The sequence below is a fragment of the Saccoglossus kowalevskii genome, chromosome 15 (assembly GCF_978046115.1).
Source record: "Saccoglossus kowalevskii chromosome 15, keSacKowa6.1, whole genome shotgun sequence".
Classification (NCBI taxonomy): Eukaryota; Metazoa; Hemichordata; class Enteropneusta; family Harrimaniidae; genus Saccoglossus; species Saccoglossus kowalevskii.
This window is the reverse complement of record NC_140655.1, coordinates 20,561,219-20,584,615: the sequence shown is the minus strand read 5'-3', so window position 1 is coordinate 20,584,615 and position 23,397 is coordinate 20,561,219. Positions and strand designations below refer to the sequence as shown.

At 36.7% G+C, this 23,397-nt stretch overlaps 2 protein-coding genes across 2 annotated transcripts; one reads left to right on the top strand and one right to left on the bottom strand.

The window, feature by feature from the left end:
• Nucleotides 1-6,463, top strand: LOC102805547 (uncharacterized). Its single transcript, XM_006819145.3, has 7 exons — nt 1-44; nt 2,367-2,433; nt 2,836-2,866; nt 4,493-4,717; nt 4,948-5,192; nt 5,332-5,592; nt 6,273-6,463. Exons 2-6 carry the CDS (start codon nt 2,368-2,370, stop codon nt 5,557-5,559), a joined length of 795 nt encoding a protein of 264 aa, XP_006819208.2. The 5' UTR covers nt 1-44; nt 2,367; the 3' UTR covers nt 5,560-5,592; nt 6,273-6,463.
• Nucleotides 6,464-7,324: 861 nt separating this feature from the next.
• On the bottom strand, nt 7,325-21,714 carry LOC100367731 (cytochrome P450 2D15-like). The gene is made up of 4 exons (XM_002736911.4): nt 21,167-21,714; nt 11,304-12,076; nt 10,241-10,424; nt 7,325-8,558 (listed from the first exon to the last, which is right to left on the bottom strand). The coding sequence occupies exons 1-4, from the start codon at nt 21,534-21,536 to the stop codon at nt 8,371-8,373; spliced, it is 1,515 nt and encodes a 504-aa protein (XP_002736957.1). The 5' UTR covers nt 21,537-21,714; the 3' UTR covers nt 7,325-8,370.
• Nucleotides 21,715-23,397: the final 1,683 nt, after the last annotated feature.

The window sequence follows — 23,397 nt, the reverse complement described above, 5'->3', positions numbered from 1 at the left end:
CATCACGACGAGGCAGCATCATACACAATTGGAGGCTTCACAAGGTAAGTGCCATTGGAAACTCAGATTTCACTTTACTATTATCCTACCTGTCTTAGGTGAACATTGTATAGATGTGACGATAGGAATTGTACACGTCCAGCAATGTATTTGACAATTCAAACTTATTTCTACATGGGATGTCTGCATTTTCACATCCCAATAAAGAATATACGCCATGTCTTAACGAATGAACAGTAATATTTAATATTGAATGCATGGTTACACCCCGATTGGCCACACTTTAATTCCCAAGTAGTGTGCGGTAGAGATTTTGCCATCACACTCCATTCCATTCTTTCAGCAGATATATCAAAATCGAAGTGATTACACTATTTTCTTCCAAAAATGACATACCACAGTGTTAAATAATAATAATGTATACTGTTCTAAATATTCATCTTTTATACGTTATATTTCGTTGAATGTTTCAAGTAGACTTTTCATACTCTGGTTTCTCTGTATTTTCAAAGCCTGGTAGTGTTTGTACAGTGATTGATTTCATACTGTTCCCTTGTCTACGACGATCAGCGAGATAATCTATTGTTATTTAATAATGGTTGTTGTTTAGGAATCATTGTAGTCCAATATGAATTGGTGCGTGGATTATATGAAGTTTTTTCTCCTTGCATAGTGATAAGATCCGCGGTCGAACGAAGACAGGGCTATTCTATCATGACACTGCCCCGTACTGTTTTATTACCTTGACACGTGCATACGAGGTCATGTACCCCTTGTACCGTTCTGATTCAGTGATTTTGACATACTCTTATGTTATATAACGGCGGATTTAGTAACTTATCTTGATTTTGAAATAATAGTTCCATTATATTTGCAGAAACAGTAATTTACATAGTGTACCAGTTCAATGTTTAGTTCCTAGTGAGATTGTCCAGTTTTCGGACAGTGGGTAAATTCGTCAGTGTACCACGATTGAAATTTTTGAATTGAATTTTTGTATTTAGTGTCGTATATCCGCATGATAACCCAGAAGCTGCGACAAAACTTAATATATTGCGAAAAGGCTGTTCAAACGTCAGGCGATATAATGGTGGCAGTCATGAACTGGTGTTTCATGTCCGATAGCCATATACGTGACGTACTCATAAGTAAAAGTAATCACACAAGTTGTCTTGCTTGCTGTTATGTGACAAAATGATTAAATAGAGGAAAGGTACCATTATATTAGACCTATTTGTAATAACGTCTACATATGATCAAATCTGATGTCAACATTTCTTTCTCAATACCGGAGCAAGAGAAATGTTGTGTTTCGTTAATAGAATGAATTCATTACCGTTCACTAGTTTACATGATCTATTTTAATATACGCTACGCCCCAGTGAGTCAAGTTATTCGTTTTCCGATTAAATGGAGATGATTTGTTAGATACAAAATTATTTTTACAAAATAAGAACGAATGTATAAAACTTGATGTCGTTGAACATTGTTATACTCGGACTAATCTTTTCGGATATATTGATTTGTTAGCAGGGTGCCTTAACAACAAAAGTAAATAGTGGTTAAATACAAAAAAATGCAGAAGGCCTTCGATTCTGTCCATCTGCAGGTACTCAGACATAACGTGTCATGATTTTAGTTTGAATGAAATGCGTCTACCAGAATGAGTTTAATTTTTTTATGACATGCTTTTACATTGTAAATTCATAGTACTGTGACGTAAACATGAGACGGGTCTTGTGTGTGGCTACTCCGTATTTGTGGGTTGTGGTGTACTTATCTTTTATATCTTCACTTCTCTTCAGCTCTGCTGTTGCTCGAGGTGGGAATCGTTTGGCACAATGTATTGTCACATGGTGTGAGGGGGGGGACTAGTAATACATGCAATAATTTCCAACAACACTTTCTAATGTATATGGTTCCTTTTATTCGATAAATAACGCGAGATAACGATCATGTCTATCAAAAAGTAACATTGTTTTACACGGATGTAATAAATGGAGGGTGCCAAGATATATCCACAGATTTCAATTCTATTAACGTGATAATATTTTCAAGGATTCAGGGAAAAGCTCTGAGCCTGACTTGGAGGAGGGTATGGTAGGTTCCATTCTTCCGGATGTGCTAACTATTTTTTTCTGTTTTGGATTTATTGCTATTATCGCTAAACAAAAAGAAGATTGAAATGCGCTTGAGGGGTGAGTTGTATGTAAATAAAAAATTGCCTTCCAAGTCAAGTTCAGACCTAATATCAATCCCCATAAGTCAGTTGTTACTGTTTTGAGTTATGTCATTGTGTTTTTGGAGCGACTTGTGAACAATTGAGTATGAAGCTTTCTTCCAAGCAACTATTCTTTTAATTTTAGAATGGGATTTCTGGCGAGTATTGCAATGGTTTTTGTGCTGGTGGGTGTGTCCCAGGTACAGTCGAAAGTAAGAAGTCTCGTTACATAATTCAGATTGCACACACAATTAATTACATTCGATTGAGATTTAGAAATATTGCCTAAATAAATACTGTTGTTATAACAATATCACATTTGTTCACCGATGACATCGTATTTAAAAACACATGTTGAAAACTAAGATGTATGATAATCTTATCTATAAAAACGCGACAATATATATTCGATAGGCTTCTTACATATCATGTATGTGAACTACACATGGCTTGCAACATTTGCACAAGTATTTCATTTAGACAATTATTTGAGAGAGGAAGAAGGTAAAGCTCAATTAAAAATATTCTACCAATTGTCATTCTTTTCATCATAATTTGAACAATGCTTTACCTTATCCTAATGTGAACTCACAAGAGAACTATTTGTTTTCCAGCCCGAGAACCATGGTAGTAAACGACAACTTGGTAAGTACATTTTCAACAAATTATCCTACCAGTTTTGGAAGGGACATGTATCAGACAGGATACACAGAAAGTGTACGAGTTCAACTAAACGCCCGTTTTACTAGTACATAATTGGCATCGCGTTGAACTCCTCGGAGTTCACGTGTGGTGTGATCAAAATGAACGCGCCCAATTTATTCAACATGGGGTCTACACATCTTTCTCTTACTGGTTTAACTATTTACTTGCACCTTTTTTTTGTATTGATGTCAGTCAAAAATCTGTATTACAACGACAAGTCAAACCATCTATGATTGGGTATGTTATTTCTGCTTCTGGTGCAGTTTACATAAAACGACTTTAACTTACAATTTCATGTCTAATAATTCAGTAAGTGTTAAAGCGGGGGAGTCGTCACCTACGCACGCATTATGTATTCGTATTATTATAGTAAAATACTAGAGCTGACTAGCAAATACACGTTAATGAGTGTAACTGGGAAGTAAAGACTGTCGTTGGTAGGAATAATAAACACAAACACTATTATGAAAAAAGTTTAGACACAAATAGCGCAATTTCGCTTGTGCATGGGGCACGCCGTATTCCCAATCAAATTAAATTGCCTGCGATGGGACATCCACATAGCTGATGCAAGTTATGCACATGTGTATGTCCATGGAAGGTACTAACGGAAGGAGCCACGACGCCTATCAAGTGGCCACTTAAGCCTCTTAATTGGCTTATTTCCTTTTGTTTCAACCCAAATTAATCCTGATAAGGCCATTGTCTAGCTCACCTTTGATGTCCATGATAGTTTGCGATTGTTTACACAAGTAACTAGTTAGCGGAGTATGATACAACCCCGCCATTTTGTTAATGTGACTATGAAATATATGCGCATTAAGAAACTACGGTCATCACACATGCGCACTGGGTTTGTTTAGGTGTAAAAGGTCAAAATACGTATTTCACAACCGGAAATTAAACAGATGAACGTTTGACTTCACAAATTTCCCATGTTTTAAATATTAGCAACTGTAACTAGAACAATATTTCGAGTGCATACAACAATTCCTAAGAACTCCTAAGAAATATTATCACAGAGAAAGTGTCGAGGCATGCTCTTTTTTCGATACTATCTTTTCTGTTGGTGTTCGCCGATGTCCGGTGGTCAAAAATTTCGACAGTTTCGTGCGCCAAACCCACGCACTGACAAGGTACCATTGAATAATGCAATCGTCACAAGCAATCATTGATTAAGTCTCATTATCATTACAAATACAAAATTCACGATATTTCATCAGTTCTTCTTCAATCAATGTTATATCTGACAATTTTCCATTAAAGTTCGCCATTTTCAATATTGTACATGCGAGGTTCGACTATCGCTTCTGAACATGCTCTGAATAATACCGAATGCTCGAGATTAGCATAACCCATTGTACGAAGGTGTTAAAAGCTAACAAGAACCAATGTTTGTGAACAAATATTGACAAATGATCATGAGGTAAAGCTAAAACAACAGCGTCGTGGCTCCATCCGTTAGTACCTTCCATGGTATGTCGGCGAGAAAAGGGTCATTACAGAATAACATTCTCTACCGACATTTTATTATCTCAGTAATATTGTTGTGTTTTTTTCATCAAGAATGCTGGAATGGTCCTGACGGCGCAGATTATCGAGGAACTTTTGCTACCACTATGAGTGGTACTCCTTGTACGAGCTGGTTTGCAAAGGTTCATAGAGCACACATCTATGGCGACGCAGGTCTAGAAAACAATTACTGTCGTAATCCAAATGGGGACACACGCCCTTGGTGTTATGTTAGTGACCATAGTAATGATTTCGAATATTGTTATTTCGAAATGTGTGGTAGGTGAATTTTTTTCTCCTTCTTTTTCATCGTTATTAAAACTATTTCAAGGAGAATTTAACAGATTGCCATGTGTATTGCTTGTATACTTGTATATTCCCACTTTATTGATAAGTGTATGTTGCTGATCACCGCAATGACGTCACTAGGTCGTAGTACATCGTCACTTGCACATATCAACAACAACATCATAAAGGTATTTGATTGATGATTTGTATTTATTCAATAGCAACAGGAGGAGGTTCGGGTGATCCACACATGGTAACTTTCGATGGTGTCAAATATGATTTTCAAGGTTTTTGTAATTATATTATCGTCAAGGACTGTCAACATTCTGGTCATTATAATTTTGAAATTATTGCTGATTTTCGTGGACGTGATCAACAAAACAAACCACCGACGAGAATGGTGGCCATAACTATAATTACAAACAAGATTCCAGTAATACGATTGCTAGAAAATAATTCATTTTTGGTAAGAAAACAAATTATCATTTTCAGTCTGAAATTTCACAAAATAGAAAGTCATAGTCATTTTATTTTATATATCGACGATAAACCGTATAATGGTATGAAGAAGTACGTGACTAAATCATGGTATTTTCATTTCATAGATTGGCGATAAACCGTACAATGGTTCAGAAGTATTTACTTCTGAGTTTGGTTCCGTTACTCCAAGAGGTAACACTCTTGTTGTTAACCTAATTCCTATGAAACTATTTCTGACATGGAATGGTAAAATTCACAAGATTACAGTGCAACTCGAAGATCCAGATATGTATGGTAATGTATGTGGTTTGTTGGGAAACTCTGATGGTAATCCCGATAACCCACGATGCTGAGATATTTGGGAACAGTTGGGCTGTGCCAGGAAGGTGAGAAGAGTATTCATATATTTTATAATCTATAATCTATGCCTAAAAAAACCATAATTTTGACATATAGTGATTTGAAACACGAAATTGTGCGTTTTACTTCCGGTAGGGGGGGGGGTACTCACATTGAAGTGCTATATGTATATGTGCCACCAAAAGGGGTCCCAAATTCACCACTTCTGTCTGAAAAGGCGTATGTTATTTGACTCTGTCTGTCTGAAAAGGGGTATTCTTTTATAATTATTTCTGTCTGAAAAGGGGTCCATATTTTCTAAATGCTGTCTCTAGAGCTTGAGTGATTTTTTTCTTTCTACAACTTCATCTCGATCGTCGAGGTCTATCCCCGGGAGTCCATCAGCTTTTCCCTTGGTACCATTTATGCTTACTGTCTGGAAAGGGGTGTCAAATATCCACAGTTTGTCTGAAAAGGGGTAGGCAATTTGAGTTTATTTCTGTCTGATAAGGGATAGGGGTTTCAAACAACCAGCTACACACTCCTGTCAGTAGTTTTTGCAAGTGCCCCCCCCCCTCCGGGGGAGTTTACTGTTATCGAAATATCCAAATAAACATTCAAGTACAAGTTAAATAAAGTTGGACAAAAAGAAAATTTTCAATGTAATATTGAGCAAGATTCTGTGTAACACCATTCATTTCTTACTTGATATTTTTTGCTTTTCCAGCTGCGTGTAACTACCAACCTATCTTCTCAAGTACAGTAACGAAGAATGAATTCTGTTTTGCATGCAGGTGATGGGTACATTTTATCGAATATAGTCCTGTTACACAGTGTTTCTCGTTAATGGCTTTTTATTCACTTCTTTATGTAGTGGTTGACAAATAAACGCATAGACGCATTATGCTATGATTATTAGATAGTGTTTTTTTATTGTAAAAATGTCGACCAACGAATTCAGATTTACGTGTAGTAAAACATTTTTGACAGCTTTTGCATATTCATAAATATGATTTGACCTTTGCCAAAATTGTACTCAGTGTTATAGCAAAATAACTAAACAAGCAGCCTCTTAGCTGAGATAGCTCCGCGGTCAGCAATGATTAGCAATTAAAAAACTGAGGATATCAAAGCGAAAAGTTGCCACTGACTACAAACAATCACTTATATATCATAAGTTCCGCTCGACAAAGTCGACAGCGTAGCTATAAAAGGTAGCTAAGAAATTCACCTTCAAGATAATTAATTTTTACACGAACGACGTTTGTCTCAAATGCAATTATTATTATTATTATTTTTATTATTTATCAATTGAATTAATTAGTATTAAATCTGTCAAAGTCTTCCCAACATTTTTTTTTCAAGTTTTACAAATCCATGTCTAGACAAAGCGAGCAAAATATGGGATCTATTGCTGATCCTCATATGTATAAATACAGCATGATCGCTATAGTTATTCAATACCCCCTCTCCAAATTATACAAATTATACTACGAAACCTCAAAACGCTATCCAATCCCAATAACTCGTAACGTAAGACAAATGTGTATATTCAATAGGGTATGTTCAGGGGTACAGAAATGGATAATGAGTGTGTCTTTTAATATATTATTTATTTCCGGTGGTTGCGGCACACCCTAAATGCAAGTACAAGTAATAACATACTTTATAGTTAAAAGGTTTATATATAGAAAGTACTTACATATTATAAAATAAGAATGATATTCATTTTCAGGGACCGCCGTAAAAAAACATATGAAACAATAATTCGTCGTGGGGTGGATTTGTATAACTTACATTTTATTTTCACCTTTATATAAAAATATCAGTTTCAATCTAATTTTACAATGAATTCTACACAGGAGTATCGTATCTTTTGTTAACCATATATTAAAATCCAAGTTAACGGCTACAGATGCTAAAATATTCCATGAACCTTGTTCATGCTGTTGTATATAATGATTCAAAATTATTGATCACTCATTAATAAGCTTATCAGAGATTTATTTACACGAGTTTCAATTCATTTTAGAAAACTGATAGCATATGATAAAATGTAGTAGTTAATTAGTTAATATGACAATTAAAATATGAGTTCACAATCGGTGTTAGGTAATTCAACTACAGAAAGAGTATGCATGTATCGTTTTTTTCAATCTACTGTATTTGAGCTAACTGTTACTTAATCATTTAAACAGCTTGAAGGTGGTTGATCAGTATGTACACTAGTTGATTGACTAATATTAACAAGTTAATATTTAACTACACACACATATGTGTGCACCAACTTCCCATAAATTTGTGTAAATTTAAAAAAACTATAATAAAAATGGTTATTTAATAGGTACATATTAAGTCGAAACTATTATAAAAAATACATCTGTGTGCCATGTTTGCATTAGTCTTATTGCTTTTTTCTTGGAATCTATGCATTTGAAAACTTGCAATTACTTATATGATGAATTGTGTTTTAACCCAAAATTCAGAAATGCCAAAGTTGGCTGTTAAATTTCTATCTACTCTAACAGATGGAAGTATACAAAGTGTTCACGTGGTCATGTGCAGTTGAAATAATGTGTCCATCAAAACATTCCCGCTTATACAAGATTTGATTTATTATTTCATTTTCTAGTAAATTGGATTGCAGGTTTTCATCATTTTCCAAGGATCCAAAGTCCACGCACGTCAACAAGAGAGAAAATGAAAAAATGTTAACTCTGTTTCTTATCTAAAAGGCGTAATGATTAAAATATTTGAAAATAAAACAGAAAAAAAAATCACATTTCTTTGTACATGCGAGGGCCGAAGACGACGCATTCAGCAGACTAATTGCGAGGAAACAGAGTAACACGATATTTGGGTGGCACGTGAACAGGACCAAAACTTCCACTAGTCACGTGACGTAGGTTGTCATCTCCATCGACATCTTGAAATGAGAACTTCTTCAATAGTGAAACAAATATGAGAAACAGGTTCATATTGGCTAGTTGTTTACCCATGCATTCTCGCCGCCCTGTAACCAAAACGACAGTTGTAGTGTTAGGTACATGTTTAATTTACATATGTTGCAGCGCAAGTAGTATGTTAATTAGCTTATAAACATAAATATTCATTAGTAAGATATTTACATCGTGGTATAAAGATACCCTGGGTATTTGAGTTATAGTACCATGTAGGTAGCTGCAATATGTATTTATTTGATTTGAATATATCTGAAATTCATGAAAGAAGCCAAGACTTTGGAAGATCTTATATGCTGTCTGAGTTACGTCAGAAACGAGAAAGATGGTTAGCAAATGTGTGACATGTGAGAGTTGACTACTTTGGTTCTATAGATGTACAACTAAAAAGGAGTTTCGTGAAGCATTATAGTTCACTTTGGCGGGGTATGGGAACGACAAATTCGTACGATTCGACAACTGTTGCAGGTCGTGGTAAAGCAGCAACAATTAACTGATGAAAGCCGGAGGACATTTCTATGCGGCGGTAGAACACACAATTACTAGTAGCTCAATAACCAAGCCGTCAGAAGACAGCAGGGACTTAGAAGCATTAATACCCAACATGCTGCTAAAAATGAAAGGATCTTCTCTGCCACCAGGTCTAAGTGAGAAGAGTGATGTATATGAAGTACATAGATAGAAAAAAATACAATACCTGCTTGTACAATACTATTTTGGAAACGATAGACAAAGAGTATCTACCTCCACTTCAAAGTATGGGACGTGGTGTTGGTGAAAGATGAAAATACTGCAAGTGATGTCAGACCAAAAGGGAGCAGTAAGAAGAGTACATGTGAAGACTCAATCCTGGAGAGGCCATACGATAAGCTCTGCACACTATTGGAAGCAGAGTTGTAATGGCGCGAAATAGTATATTGATACCATGCTGAATATGAAACTGGTTAGGGCGAGTAGTTTTTGCCAGTTTGGCATTATAATATGTTGTACTTAGAGATATGGATGGATGGATGGATGGATGAATGAAGATGGAGTCCCGTTGAACCAAAGTAAGGTCGATGACCTTACGATGTTGCAGCATGGTACAGAAATTGTTTATGGATGTAAGCCAGAAGACTATATAGATTGCGATTGAGTTGAAATATATTTGTACTTTTAAATCTTATTGAACATCGCGATAGAATCCCTATATGTTCATGGATTTTTATGTGATTCTCGAAATTACTTGCTTTTATTATAGTCTTGGTAACAGAATTTGTTTAAGTTAGAAATTGACATTTTGTTAAGGGCTATTTGAGGGCTGGTGTTGAGTTTTTTTTGCTGTTTTTGAAGATGTATTTAGAGCGCCAACTAGAATTCAGATTTGTTAATCATTGGAACCGCGTTGGGAACTGTCTTGTGGCGGGTTTTTACGAGCGTGTTTTTGTGCGAGTTACTGTAATTTAGGATTAGAGTTAAAAGAACGAGCAGTGTTGTCAGAATAAACAAGCCATGATAGGATCTGAGGTGTCCACGTTTAATTATTGACGGAAATGTGTTAAGCTGCAATTCATCATTTCTCGTATTGAGCTCATGAGGGTTGCCCTGTAAACCTATAGTTGTTTGGAGAACTGTGGAAATTCTCGCGACTTCACTGCTACTAAATAAAGCATCGCATCACAGTTGGTACGTCGCACGACCGCATAAAGCCATTGAGACCACATACACCAGGTACACCAGGGTCACTGATATTTACCTATAGAAAATGGTATGTATGCCTCTATTGTTTTCACTCGACCATTTTCATCCAAAAATCTGTCAGGTCGAAATTCCTCAGGATTATTCCAATGGATTTTATCATAATGCACTGACCAGATATTCATAAATATTGTTGTACCTTTGGGTATGACGTAACCATTCAATTCAATGTCTGTCATCGCCTGTAAAAAAATGGAATCACATAATTATTTTGGTCAAGGTTGTTTGGTCAACTAAATGCCGAGTACGATCACGTGCGCCCATAAAACAAATAAAGCGCATTTTAATCATAAATACATGTACGCCCTCTATAGCATGACAACGTCTGCAAATCTTGGCGGAACAGGTCAAGACAAATACGACAATTATGTATGTGTATGTTATAGAAGGACTTTTTTGTTCAGTTCAGTTCAGTCATTCGCAATCGATGCTAAAATGCAAAAAATTGCATGGTTTGTTTATTTTGTTATTTTCTCCGCCAAAGGTGGTTGTTTTTGGTGGCGTTGTTTTCTGTAAGCAGGATAACTCAAAAAGTATTATATGAATTCTCGTAATAATTCGGTAGTTGCCCTTGATACAAGCACGAATGGATTATCATGACATTGTCAGAAGAGGATTTCCTTGATATAAACTTATTGATTACATTTTGTTTTGGTAGAGTGAATCTGCAAAAAAAAAATCGGGAAGTTTTTTTATTCATAGCTCATGAACGGACCAATCGATTAGATATGGGCAAAAATTCAGATATTCTTGGTATTCAGGCTGTTGTTTATTCACAACTCAAACAAATATGTCGTCGCGTCGCGTTCTGCTCGATGTTGTTCTCATAATGACATACTAGTATACAACGCGTGTATTAAAAATACATTCATTGTTTACATGAACTTTGAACAAGGCGCTGCGCGAACCACTGTCCCTTAAAAAGAGGTTATAAATGGATTCTCGTGACATTTTCAGGAGTACCAAAAAAAGTTGGTTCAGATCTGGATCTCGTTACCATAGAAAGTGTGTCTACATTGTCCTGGTTAAAATGCAAGTGACGTAAATGACGTCACACTTACCTCGTGTGGGCCGCCCATCCAGGCGACACTTGCATGACGGGATATTTCCTTCAAACACGCATCTGTGTAAGGCATTTTGTCTTTATGACGCATATTTGGGAATTCATCTTCGGCAAGAACGCTGTCAATCTCACTTTGTACTCTGCGTTGAATATCCGGGTATTTTATCATATATAAGAACATCCACGTAAGGGTGAAAAAAGTCGTATTGATTCCACCGATAAACAATTCAAACACCCCTTGTGAAAGATTGTTATGTGTGAATGAGCTTCGTGTACCGGAAATGATGTCCTCTTCCATTCTCGCGAGAAAAGCGTCGATAAAATCTTTCGGGGTTTCCTTGACGAAATCTTTCTTGTGCTCCTGAATCTCTTTCTTCGCATAATTCAAGATGGCGTCGTATGGTTTGTAGATTCGCTTGTACGCAGGCGTTGCGACATGCCGCAGAAAAGGGAAAAAATCAACAACCGAGGTGCTAGCAACATTATCACTAAATTCGTCGAACATCTGCAGAAGATTTTGTAAAACAGGATCGCTATATTCAAACCTGCGACCAAAACATAGGCAACTAATCACGTTTCCCACAGCATTTTGCAGGTGTCGGGGCAGGCTAATCGGTTTTCCTACTTCGTCCAGCAACGCGTTACAGAGGGCGTTTGCTTCTTCTTGGATGCGGTCTTCCAGCAGTTGGTTACCCAGACGACGATGAAAAGCTTCCACGACAAAGTTGCGTTGCTCCCGCCATTCGTCGTTGTACTGTTGTGCTGCAATGCCTGGAACAACATTTGTATGACAAATTACGCAGAAATGTAAGTTCAATTCGAGTGGCAGTCATTCATCATTATTTATAAAATGGGAGTACATTTGTTTTGGATAGCTCAATAAAATAAGATGAACTAAGCCACGTATTCCATAAATTGGGTTGTACCATCGACTCTTAAATTTGCCAATGGACGTTCTAGATTTTTCGGAGTTATGGCGTGGTATACACTGATAAGATCAAAGAATCCACAACAACATTAACAATTATGCGACAAATTAACTACAAATTAATTAATCAATTGTATAGAACAAATTAGTTAAGGTAGCGAGAAGGTTTTGTGACGTTTTTAAATAAAACATTCTTTGTCTGTTGTCTCGTTCAGAACAGTAATTTAGGTTATATATATATCAAAAGACTAAGTATAGAGGTGCAAGTTCGCACAAACTGGACAGACATTGTTTACATAACTATCACGTGACATCAAAAATGGCGAACCTTGTAAAAATGACTAAGTCCGCGATTGCGAGAGCACAGTGCGGAATTTCCTGGTGAAATTTACGTCATTCATTGTCCGTAATCAAGTCAATTGAAATGCGTCTCCGATAATCAAAAGACCTATTATTCCGATTTCTATGCAGGTTTGTTTTTTTTGTCCCCAAATTATTTCATACTTGACACCTTTAACAGACTATTATTCTGTGACAAAGCATTTTCTTTAAAAACCCAGACATACTTCGCACCATCATTATCTTTTGAACGATAACTGCGAGTTTGAATGTCCTAGTCCGAACGCACTTGATTTGGCGGCGGTCCCAATGAGTCGTACTCGATCAAAGAAAAGCGTGAAAAATGAAGAAAACTGCTGGCATTTGAGTCCGTACTCCAGGAACGTTCGGGTTTTCCATTGTTATGCAAACGAACAACGAGGGATAATCCTCTGACAAACATTACTGTCCCACTGTACACGCTGACAGTTTACAAACAAGCTAATCCTTCAAGTGTCTCTGATAAGACAACTAATAAAACGGTTTTCATGGTGAAACAAAATGGCCGATGTTTGAAAACAAATTGCTGTGTCAGAGTGCGACACTGAGTGGCAGATTTTTCTTTGCCTCGTCTGTCAACGCTTTCTTTCTTTTCTTCGCCATTGCGTTAGAAAAAAAATGTATTAGTAAAATAGAATATTGACTTGGAAAATAAAACGATTTAAAAGAAAGTTGTGCAAAGTTGCAGTACTTCTTTCGCACAACCTCCCGCCCGCTTCCGCTTTCCAATCACCTTTTTCTCTCGCTTTTGCGACCGCTTGTTGAATTCGACCGGACAATTTCCGCTTTATTTTCGACCGCGCAAACCCCGAAATATCACCGCCCACCTGCTCGCTCGCGCGCATTTAAAATTCGGACTAACAGAATACTAATTTCCGAGGTTCACATTGTCTTATAATTGTCTTTCTGTTTTTTATAGATGTTGAACAGTTGACAAAAGTTCAAATACTTTTTGTTTTAACTATATATAATTATATGCACGCAACCTGACCCTTTGACCTCGATTTGGCTTGGACTGAATATTTTATTTTAAACAATATTCTGACGTGAAATACAAAATGTATTTCAACACAAGTACGACATGGTTGTCTGGGGTTTCTTTCCTGATTGTTGAGTCTTCGCAATGTGTTTTGTATTATTATTGTTGTTTTCCCCCGAAGCTGAAGGACCGCAGTTACATGCATGGGCTGAGTGAAAGAAAATATTTCTAAGCCTAAAATAAAACCTAATATTACACCTCTTTGTGTATTTGTTAATTTTACATATGTTTGTCATGACAGTATGTTTGTAAATATCTAGAAAAATCTCGTCTTTCGTTGATAATTTCGATTGTTTGTTTGGAATGTCGATCCCAGTTGGTTTCTCCATACTGAGTTTAGGAAGGGCGTCGATGACAATCAGCCGAGAGAAGACAAACATTGACCGTAATTCATGGAGATCATGTCCGTAATTTGTGGGCTGAAACCCCAAATAATTAATCAAGTATTATTATTTTAATATATATTTTATTTTACATCGCAAAACTAAACCATGCCCAAAACAGAGCTAGAGTTGTTCGCGGTGAAACAACCGCATTGAAGACGATGCAACTTCAACTAGCCATTTCTTACCTTGAAATAAAAAAAATAAAAAAATTCGAAAAGCATCGGGGAAAATATTAATAATCATCCTTATCAATCGCTTGCTTTATTTTATTCGAATCCATGAAATTCACGATTTTTTTTTTACATTTGTTGGCAACTTCCGCGCTAAAAAAGATTGAAAATGTGGGTGTGGTTAGTTTGCAAAGTCCTGTTGATAATACGGACAAATATGGTTCTGTGACCCAGGTCGTGCTCCGATCAGTTGACTCTCAGCCAATCAATGATGTTGTAACAAAGCATATTTGACGCTAATTGAAGGGTCGTCGTACAATCCAATCGCCCATTTTTTGTGGGAACACTTTTGCGGTACGTATAGGAATAGACCGAGCTCATTCAATGATCGTGACTTAATTTTAAAAATTTTACCAGACGAGGACCGATGTGGATTCGGTATCGTTATTTTTGGAATTAATCACTAACATTTCCTTGTTTCTCTGCTCTGTCAAAAGGAGTTACCAAGGCTTTTTTCACGTAACTGTCTCATTAAAATTAAAAAAAATATTACATCTAGAACAAGCACCAAAAACACGTAACTAGAGGTCCCAGTTCAGTTGCTTTCACGATACAAGTGTAATACAATTATTAGATTTGAAGTGTCGTTCAGAATGTAATAATAGTTAATACTAGTTGTATGTTCACACTTTACTATCAAAACCACCATTTCGACCACCCATGTGCCAGTTTTCAGTGTTTGGGCGAGCGGTCAATGTTTTCAATGAGCGAGCGAGCGAAAAAAAAACGCGATTAAAATGCGGTCGGTTTCCGGTCGGACAAGACCGCGTGGTCGGAAATTAAGCGATAAGCGGTCGATGAAAAAGCGGAAGGTTGGGCGAAATGAGTACTGTATGACCATGTTTCTCCGACGAAGTCTCGACTTACAATAATGCTGACAATGGACGTTAGATAAACACGCATTGTTTGCAACTGGAAGCTTATCACCCGTTATATCAGAATCGTCAACAACAGAGTATACAGATAAGATGTTATCATTTAAACCCTTTCAAAGATAAACATTATGCAAATATCCACGAAACGCCAGTTGTAGTCTTTTCTGCTAGTGTTTTAAAACACTAATTTGAGCAACGTTATTTCGCAATTTCGATCTTTTGTAAACCTGGGATGATGTATCAAGGTCTAAAGTAACCGTTTTATCAATTTTTGAAAAATCAAGAAAAAAGTGAAAATTTCCCTTCTTGCTACCTTAAAGTAGAAGTCTACTACATTGGTCGTAAATAGCAAATATTCATTGGTTAGTATGTTTAGCTATTGCCCTATGGCAACATGAAATAGATTTCATGTATGTGTTACAGTGACGTATTTTGAGAAACTTGTCCTAATATTTTTCAAAAATCGCTATATGTAGATCAATTCTATAAAGCATATTTGTTGAAGAAAAAATGCATTTTTTTGCCAATTTTTAAAACCCAGATTTTTGAAATAATTGAAATAACAAACAGTACCCCGTCATTCACAATATATTTTACAGCATATATCACGAGCCTACAGTAAGTATCTTTATATTTCCCGGAGATTTATTCGAAAATGAATAAATTCTGGGTACGTTAAATCATGTGTAGGTTTCTACCTTTAATCGTGGTCTTTTTTATTGATACGCGAGCACATAGAGGAGGGAAGCGCCGATCCAATCGTCTCATTTAAATTTCAATGATTTGGAGATTTATTTCAAATGAAAACATTTGGATATATGAATGTACAGTATAGTTATATACATAACAATAAACATAGGTTCATTGACTTCATTGTACCACGACACGACATCTTTTTTTTGTTTCAGTTTAATATTAGTACTCACTGATCTCACCCATTGATTCTACGATGTTTATACCATTCATTTAAATTGCGCCCTCTAGTGACAGACGTCTGTGGATGTCAAAATGATGTATAAGGCAATGTCGTATGCGACAACTGTGTTTGGTTGTGTAGACGTTCGTCGTTGTAGTAAAATTCTCAAAAATAAATTATATATATATAAATCTTGTTATATATTTATATATTAAATCATTAAAGACGTCAACGATTTATTTTTGTAAATAATTGAGGTATACTTGTCGAAATTCTAACGTTTAATTGTTCGGGAAAACAAATTCTAACTGTTATTTTATTATTATGATTATTAAATATTTTGCTAGAATAAACAATATCGTCAACAATTTTGACAGAGGTACATGAAAACACAGTGAGCAGTCGGTTGGGTCAGTTTTGTTAACATTGTGTGGTTGGACATTTAAAGTGACAACACTCCTTGATTGTAAACAACTATGGGGTGGTGGGAAAGATTGAAATTTTGAAAAACATCGTCATTCACATCACGCCTTTTGCACAACTCCAAATTAGATGTCAGCAGCCAAACATTAGTTGATGATTAACGAATGGATATTGAAAATCTTCAGTTTACTCCTCGCAATACTAGCTATAATACTTTACTGGGTTCGAAGGCGCTTGTCTCGTGTAAAATCAATTGTTTGTCCAACATGGCGCCGTATTGAAGTCACTGTTGTCGAAATTAAGATAGAGATGCAGTTTATTCGGCTTGCTTTTTAATTGAGTAATTAGACAATGAAGATGGTATTATATATCCAACATGTTATATATTTTCTGAAAGCTTATTATACAAACTTTGTAAAACTTGTTTTTATTTTAAATATCCAGAATGCGTTTTTGATTTTGGGTCAAAAATATGCTTTTTTGGACAAAAGTGGTTTAAAAAAAATTAGCTTAAAAACTTCAAGTCCGTTTGTGGGTAAAATTACATCACTGGATACCTTGGTATACTACTAATTCAAATGCGTCCACTCATCTCTCTAACGGTTTTCAAAGTCGCACAGCATGACCTCAAAGTTCACTCTTTTCTATTTTTGCATAATTTATATATCCATGTTAATTGCGGACTTGTTATTTTTGTTCCACTCGCCGTAATAAACTGTCCGGACGCATTTTGAAGGGGGAACACCTTGTCAATAATGTGTGAAATTTTCGAGGCAAATGGCCAAAGCGTCTATCAGCTATTTTAATTTAAAACCCAAGAATTCACCAAAAATAGAAGACGAGAAAAAGGCTAATTTGCAAATTTGCGCGTTAAACCGGGAATTACTGCTTTGTCATACTTTGTCATACTTTCTAGACTATTGAAATTGAAAGTTAACGTATAGACATAGACATTTTATGTAAAATCGTTGGACCAGAACAACTGCTCTTGAATATATAAATCAGAAACACGTCATTCATACCAGTGTTTTGATGGGGTCGGTAAAAACACGTGTCAATGCCCAGTAAATATGACGTCATCTCATGAATTATTAAACAGGAGGCGGTCCTAGGAAAGTGACCTTTTATCACGATCAAAACATCATGGCTTCTCTTTGATGTATTTTCAATAAAAAATCTACGAGTATTTCAGAGCCTATGGTTTACCGTGAAGAGTACAAAGTGGGATATTAAATTATTTATCCTCGATAATTGTTATGTAGTATTGAGAACCAACTCCAGGAAGCGAACGCACAATAATAACAAATCGCGTAATCCTAGAATCGAAACGCGAGGCACAGAAGTTTTGTTCAGCGTTTCCAATCCCATTTTTCCCACTGCAACATATTTGTTAAAAGAAATATTTGAATTCTGTTCGTTTTTTAAGGAGACATTTTTTTATTTTTTTACGATTTTGGTAACGCCTTATTCAGGGATTTTCTAAGACAGTCGCAGACAATCAGCGCACGGATGTACGTACAAAACATGCTGTTGTACTACCGGCGACGGTCGCCTGCAACGTAAAAGTTCAAAAATTTCGACTGGTTTTAAATAATTGTGTTGGATTAAATAATTAGTGTTTGAAATCTGACATGTTTTAAGAGTGCAAAATTAAGGTGCATTTTCGAGCGGTCGAATTTTTCCGAATAGAAATCAGCAAATGAAAAAAATCGGAGTGCTAAACAGTGTGTTAGTTTTAAAAAAATGGAATCTCCGTCAAATTGACGTAAACTTCCCCATTTTTCACGGAAAAAGCAAAGGTCGTGGCCGAGTTGCAGGCTAAAAAACTCAAAAATCAAAACAAAATCATCAATCAGTAAGTATTATGACAAGGAAAACAAAACATCAGACGCGGAGAAGCGGTCAGCGCGTCAAAAGAGTTGTTAATATATCAAGTTACCTCTCTCTGTGATTTATTTTTCATTGAAATTATTTGGTTATTTTCAATTAATTTTAGCGTACCTCTGCAATTTATTTTAGCATTGTCAGTTGTTTGCTTCATTGAATTAAACTGAGTTCGTCCGGTTGCAAACAAAGCTGTCTCGCACTACCTAGCAAAACTTGCGAATGATCGAAGTACAGGTACCCATTAGACAAAAGATACACGAAAGTTTGTATCTCCCTGACCCAGTGCAATATATCCGGTTAGAATCAAAGCTCACGTGTCCCTTATTTGAGGGACCAGATTCTGCCGTAAATTCGGGATGGGATTTAGAAAAAAAAATAGGACTTTTAAGGTGTATTTTGGCGTCATTTTCGGACATTTCAATCATTCCTGAATGATGCGTGAATTGAATGAACTATGACCCGTACAATCTCGATTTGCATATTGTCAATCAAAGGTCCTGTTATTTGGTTACTCATGCAAATTAGGCAATTGGACATAAACATTGCCACGTGTGAGTGTTTTTTATTTTTAATCAGAAAATAAACAGCAATTTTAACGGTGTTCCAATAAGAATTCATTGGTCAAATTTTCACAGAATGTTCTTTAGATAAAAATCTATATAAAAAACGAAAAAAACTATTTTTGATTGAAATTCACAAATAAACTGCATCTCTACCTTAAACCAGGATAGGCACTGAACTGGAAAACGCGTAATTATTAGGGGCGAATATTTTGGCTGGGAACGTTATTACAAGTTTCGGAACAAAAATGCCGTCATCAATTATTAACGTGCCCCTTGTAAAAAATAAAACAACTGTGGCATGTTTTCTCCAGTAATGTCGTGCTGTACACTTTCCGCTCGTATCGCGTCCATTAATTAAATCATGGAGGTAGAAAAGAGAAGGAGTGAGGACGCTATTTAAGCCCATGTTAATCTTATAAACATCCTTTGTCTTCGCTCTGGTTAAGCCACTTATTGTTTTTGTTTAGAAGTCGTTTTATCTACATGATGATAGCCGCTTATTTACACAAGAAAACGAGAGTAGAACTGAAAAAAAATAAATTCCGTTTAAACATCGTCTATAAAATTGAATGCGCAAACCATAAATAAAAGAATTGTGCATGCGCAATGACCTTTATCGGATCACAAAGGTCATTTCACACTTATAGATAGCGGAAATTCTGCATACGGACGCTACCAAGATGTGTGATTACTTCTTTTCTGGTATTTTTCATCACAATAGTCGTCCAACTTTGGACATTAATTAAAAAAATCCCGCAAATTTCCGCAGTGAAATTTAAAGATACATGATGAGATTATAACAAGATGTTTTGACTCGTCATTTTTCATTGGTGTGCAGAACTGTGCAGATGTTTAAAATCGCGCATTTTGTTGTGTAAGATTTGGGGCGTTGAGTGCACTCAGCGTACGTCTTTCCCTGCATTTTGTATTATTGTTATCTGTTTGGGCATGCGCAGTGCGTTGAGAATCTTCACGAAGTTTCCGAATACAGCCGAAACACGTAAGCCGATTAACTGTGACATTGTACAGCGTGTTTGCAAACTAATTACAATGTGTATGTGAGTAAACAAATCCAAAGCATCATGAAACCAGCGGAAACAATAGCGTCCTCACTCCTTCTCTTTTCTACCTCCATGATTAAATCAATTATTTACTTTTGTTTAGACCCTCGCAGTACTAGCTATAATACCCAATGTTCAAGGTAACCAGTGTGCCCCCTTCCGCTATTAAACATGGGCACATCATTGTTTTTTTGAATGCCGCGTTGACGTTCGATATGGGACTCATATCGACGTACACAACGCGTGTGAAATACATTGTTTATTTCCATGAAATTCGAACACGCACTGCGCGACGACCACCGCGCTTTAAGCAAGTTTAAACCATTGTGCTTTTTGATATTTTTTCAACGTTTTAAATTAAAGCTACACTAACACATACAATTAGAGAAAACTAATAAATTGTTTCTAATATATCAAATTTATGTTTGCGTTTATCTGTAGTAACTGCTTTCCGTGTCTGCAATTCGTTCCACCCTGTGAATTGAATTTGACGAGGAATGGCTACCAGTAATAAAATAAATGCGCATGAGCATTATTATAAGTTCATCAGGGGTTTACCGGAGTAAGTTTGTTATAAACAATACAGATAGCCAGTGGAATGCGCGCGTTTTTTTTACAGATGTCCACAACTCATTAATATTCATGACTAGTGAACACATTTATGTAATTTACATATACAGAGCAGAAGTATTGGAACTTTGAAGCATGCAAAATGCAAGCTCAATGGTGGACAACAAAAAATCAAAAGTTAAAATCGCAATGAGGATAATTATAACAACGCTTTAAAATGAAATTGGGGGCGAAATTATCGTCAACAACTGGACGCGTTAAAAATCATTGAAATCTAAATGTTCGGCACAAACTATCAAAGATGACATAATATATCATACCATAGTTCAATAAAAAAAATGAATAACCTCAGAAAGTTTATTTGCCAGATGTCAGTTAAAGCGGATTTCGCCGTTTTGTTTGTTATTCGTTTTCTCCGCATCCATGAAGCCGATGTACTATTACCCCCCCCCCCATGGTTTTCGTTTCTCTCCCACTCGTATGTGAGCACTGTTTTATAATGTTGAATACACAATACATTCCCGGTAACTTTATGGTATGAAATTATTGATTAGTGATTAGGTATTCAAATTAGTGATTAATCTCTTATAAAGGATCATACTTACCGTGGTCCCCTAGTATCATCCTAAGTAACGAATACGTGGGTCTTCCAGCCAGCTCCACGCGCTTTAGAGCATCTTTATGGGCTTCGTATCCATTCAATACCACCACGGTCGTTACCCCCAATCTAACACTGAATACAGACCCGTACCTTTCTGCCCATCGCATAAACGTCATCGGTAGTTTGTCGTCGACGTCCAATAAGCATCCGATCAGCGGATACCCGCTTGGCCCCGGTGGGAGCGATGTTAGAGCATGCGTCCATTTGTTCCTCTGTAGAATCACAACGATCAGTGAAAAAAGTACAACAAGACCAATGCCAAATGTATTCACTTCGGTGTATAACCTTCCTTGAACTTCGTCCTTGTCATACATGGTTTTCCGTATCCGTAAACACGATCTTAAGGTTAGAAAAAGTTCTTCATAGTGCGTCGCAGATTGCGTCAAAAGTGCCTGGAATGTTCAAATCAGCGTATTTGTTTTGGTTTGAATAATTAACGCGGGTGAATGACAGGCCAGAACAAGGTGGTTGTGACTTTATAGAGGTATCCGAACCAGAGCAAGCATACCATTACAAGTCGGGGGCGTGTCCCTCCGAATTGAGGGGTTTACACCAAAATCGGGGAGGGATAGCAATTACTCTACACGGAACGTACTTTTCTGGCCAATAATTGTTTTTTCTTTCAAAACTCGGCTTGTGAGTTTCAATGCACAAATATTATTATAGATCGTCGAGGATTTCATATGTGTAACGTTCCTCCCGTGTATAGTAAATAGCTCTAGTGTTCTATTTTGATAACATCGTAGTCCTAAAAGCGACCTACTTTAAAAGAGTCAAAGTAGCTGATTTGCATAGAGGTCACGTGGTACAACAGTTTGGTCACCTTCAAATGTCTTTCTTTGTGGCTAAAAAGTAGATTGCCCTCGTTTTGGACAATGTTGTTGACAAGGTTTTTCTTTAATTTCATTGAGGCGTGCGTTTAACTGTTCTATTGTTCCACAATCCATCAAGTTCATTTATTCTTTAACGCCAAAGTGAACTGTTTAACCTTTCACAGACAAACTGGGAATTGAAGCCAATAGGAAATGATGTCATTTTTGTCCGAAACTAACACCGAATTCACAAGAGATTTTTGCGAAATGCTGTACTATAATTTTGGGCGAGAAAATATAACAATCAAATTGTTCAGGATACGACATTTTGGGGGTAAAATGCACGGAGAAACATTAAAATGTTAGATTTGTTTTTTAAAAAATCCCTAAAACATATACTTCCCACATCGTAACAACCCCCCCCCCCTCTCAGTAGTGAGCGTTTGGGACGAGCTGGTCGACACCCTGGATAACGCATTAAATTGGCGTAATGCCATTCGATTTGGAAGATGGCCAGATAGCCCCTTCACGATGTCTAAAAAGGTATCGCGGGTTCAACGGTGGGTTACTCGGGTACGTGTGATCACTGCTCGAAATACCAATGCCGCAGAATGCTGCTACACACAGCATTGTGTTCGGTTGAAGGTCGTATTGACCATATTGCATGTCAGGCTATAATCACCAAGCATCATAGAGCCACAGTCGCCACGGTGTTTCATGTTCGACCTGAGTCCGAATGCAGCGTGTGTAATTAGCCCGGAGCCACTACACACAAATTACCTACCTGGGACGTAATTTGTTCTGTTTTTAGAATTTTAGTTAAAATCATGGGTCCTATTTATTGTTCAAAGGGCATGTGCGACATTTGTGTTTGTGAACATTGATTTACCCACAATTCAAAGCGCTCTTCTAATGGAAATCGCGAGTACGTGTTTTCACCTGGGCGCGACGTGCATTAAGTACCACCGATGACTCGTTCGGTGCCTTCCAATCGCCAATCTTTGTTCATATGAGACCCATATTTTGCATATGGGTGGCGCGACGACTATCGCCTTTTAAGATGGATAATAGTAATTGCGTACAAGTGAGAGATCCCGTGTGCGAAGCGTCGGGACTGCGTCGACACTGACGCGGGCCGCAATTTTACAAAAATCGAGAGCGAGTGGCTGATTGAGGGTCAAAGAGCGCTAAATCAGAGCCAATCAGCGAGCAGTTTTTAACAACTAGTAGGAAAATGACATTGTTTGGTACGCAGTGGAAGACGATGCGAAACTACACGATTGCGCCTGGTCGACTACCCAAGCAAAACACTTAACAGTAAAACAAATCAGAGACCAGCTTATTTACAATTTAGTTCTGCCGT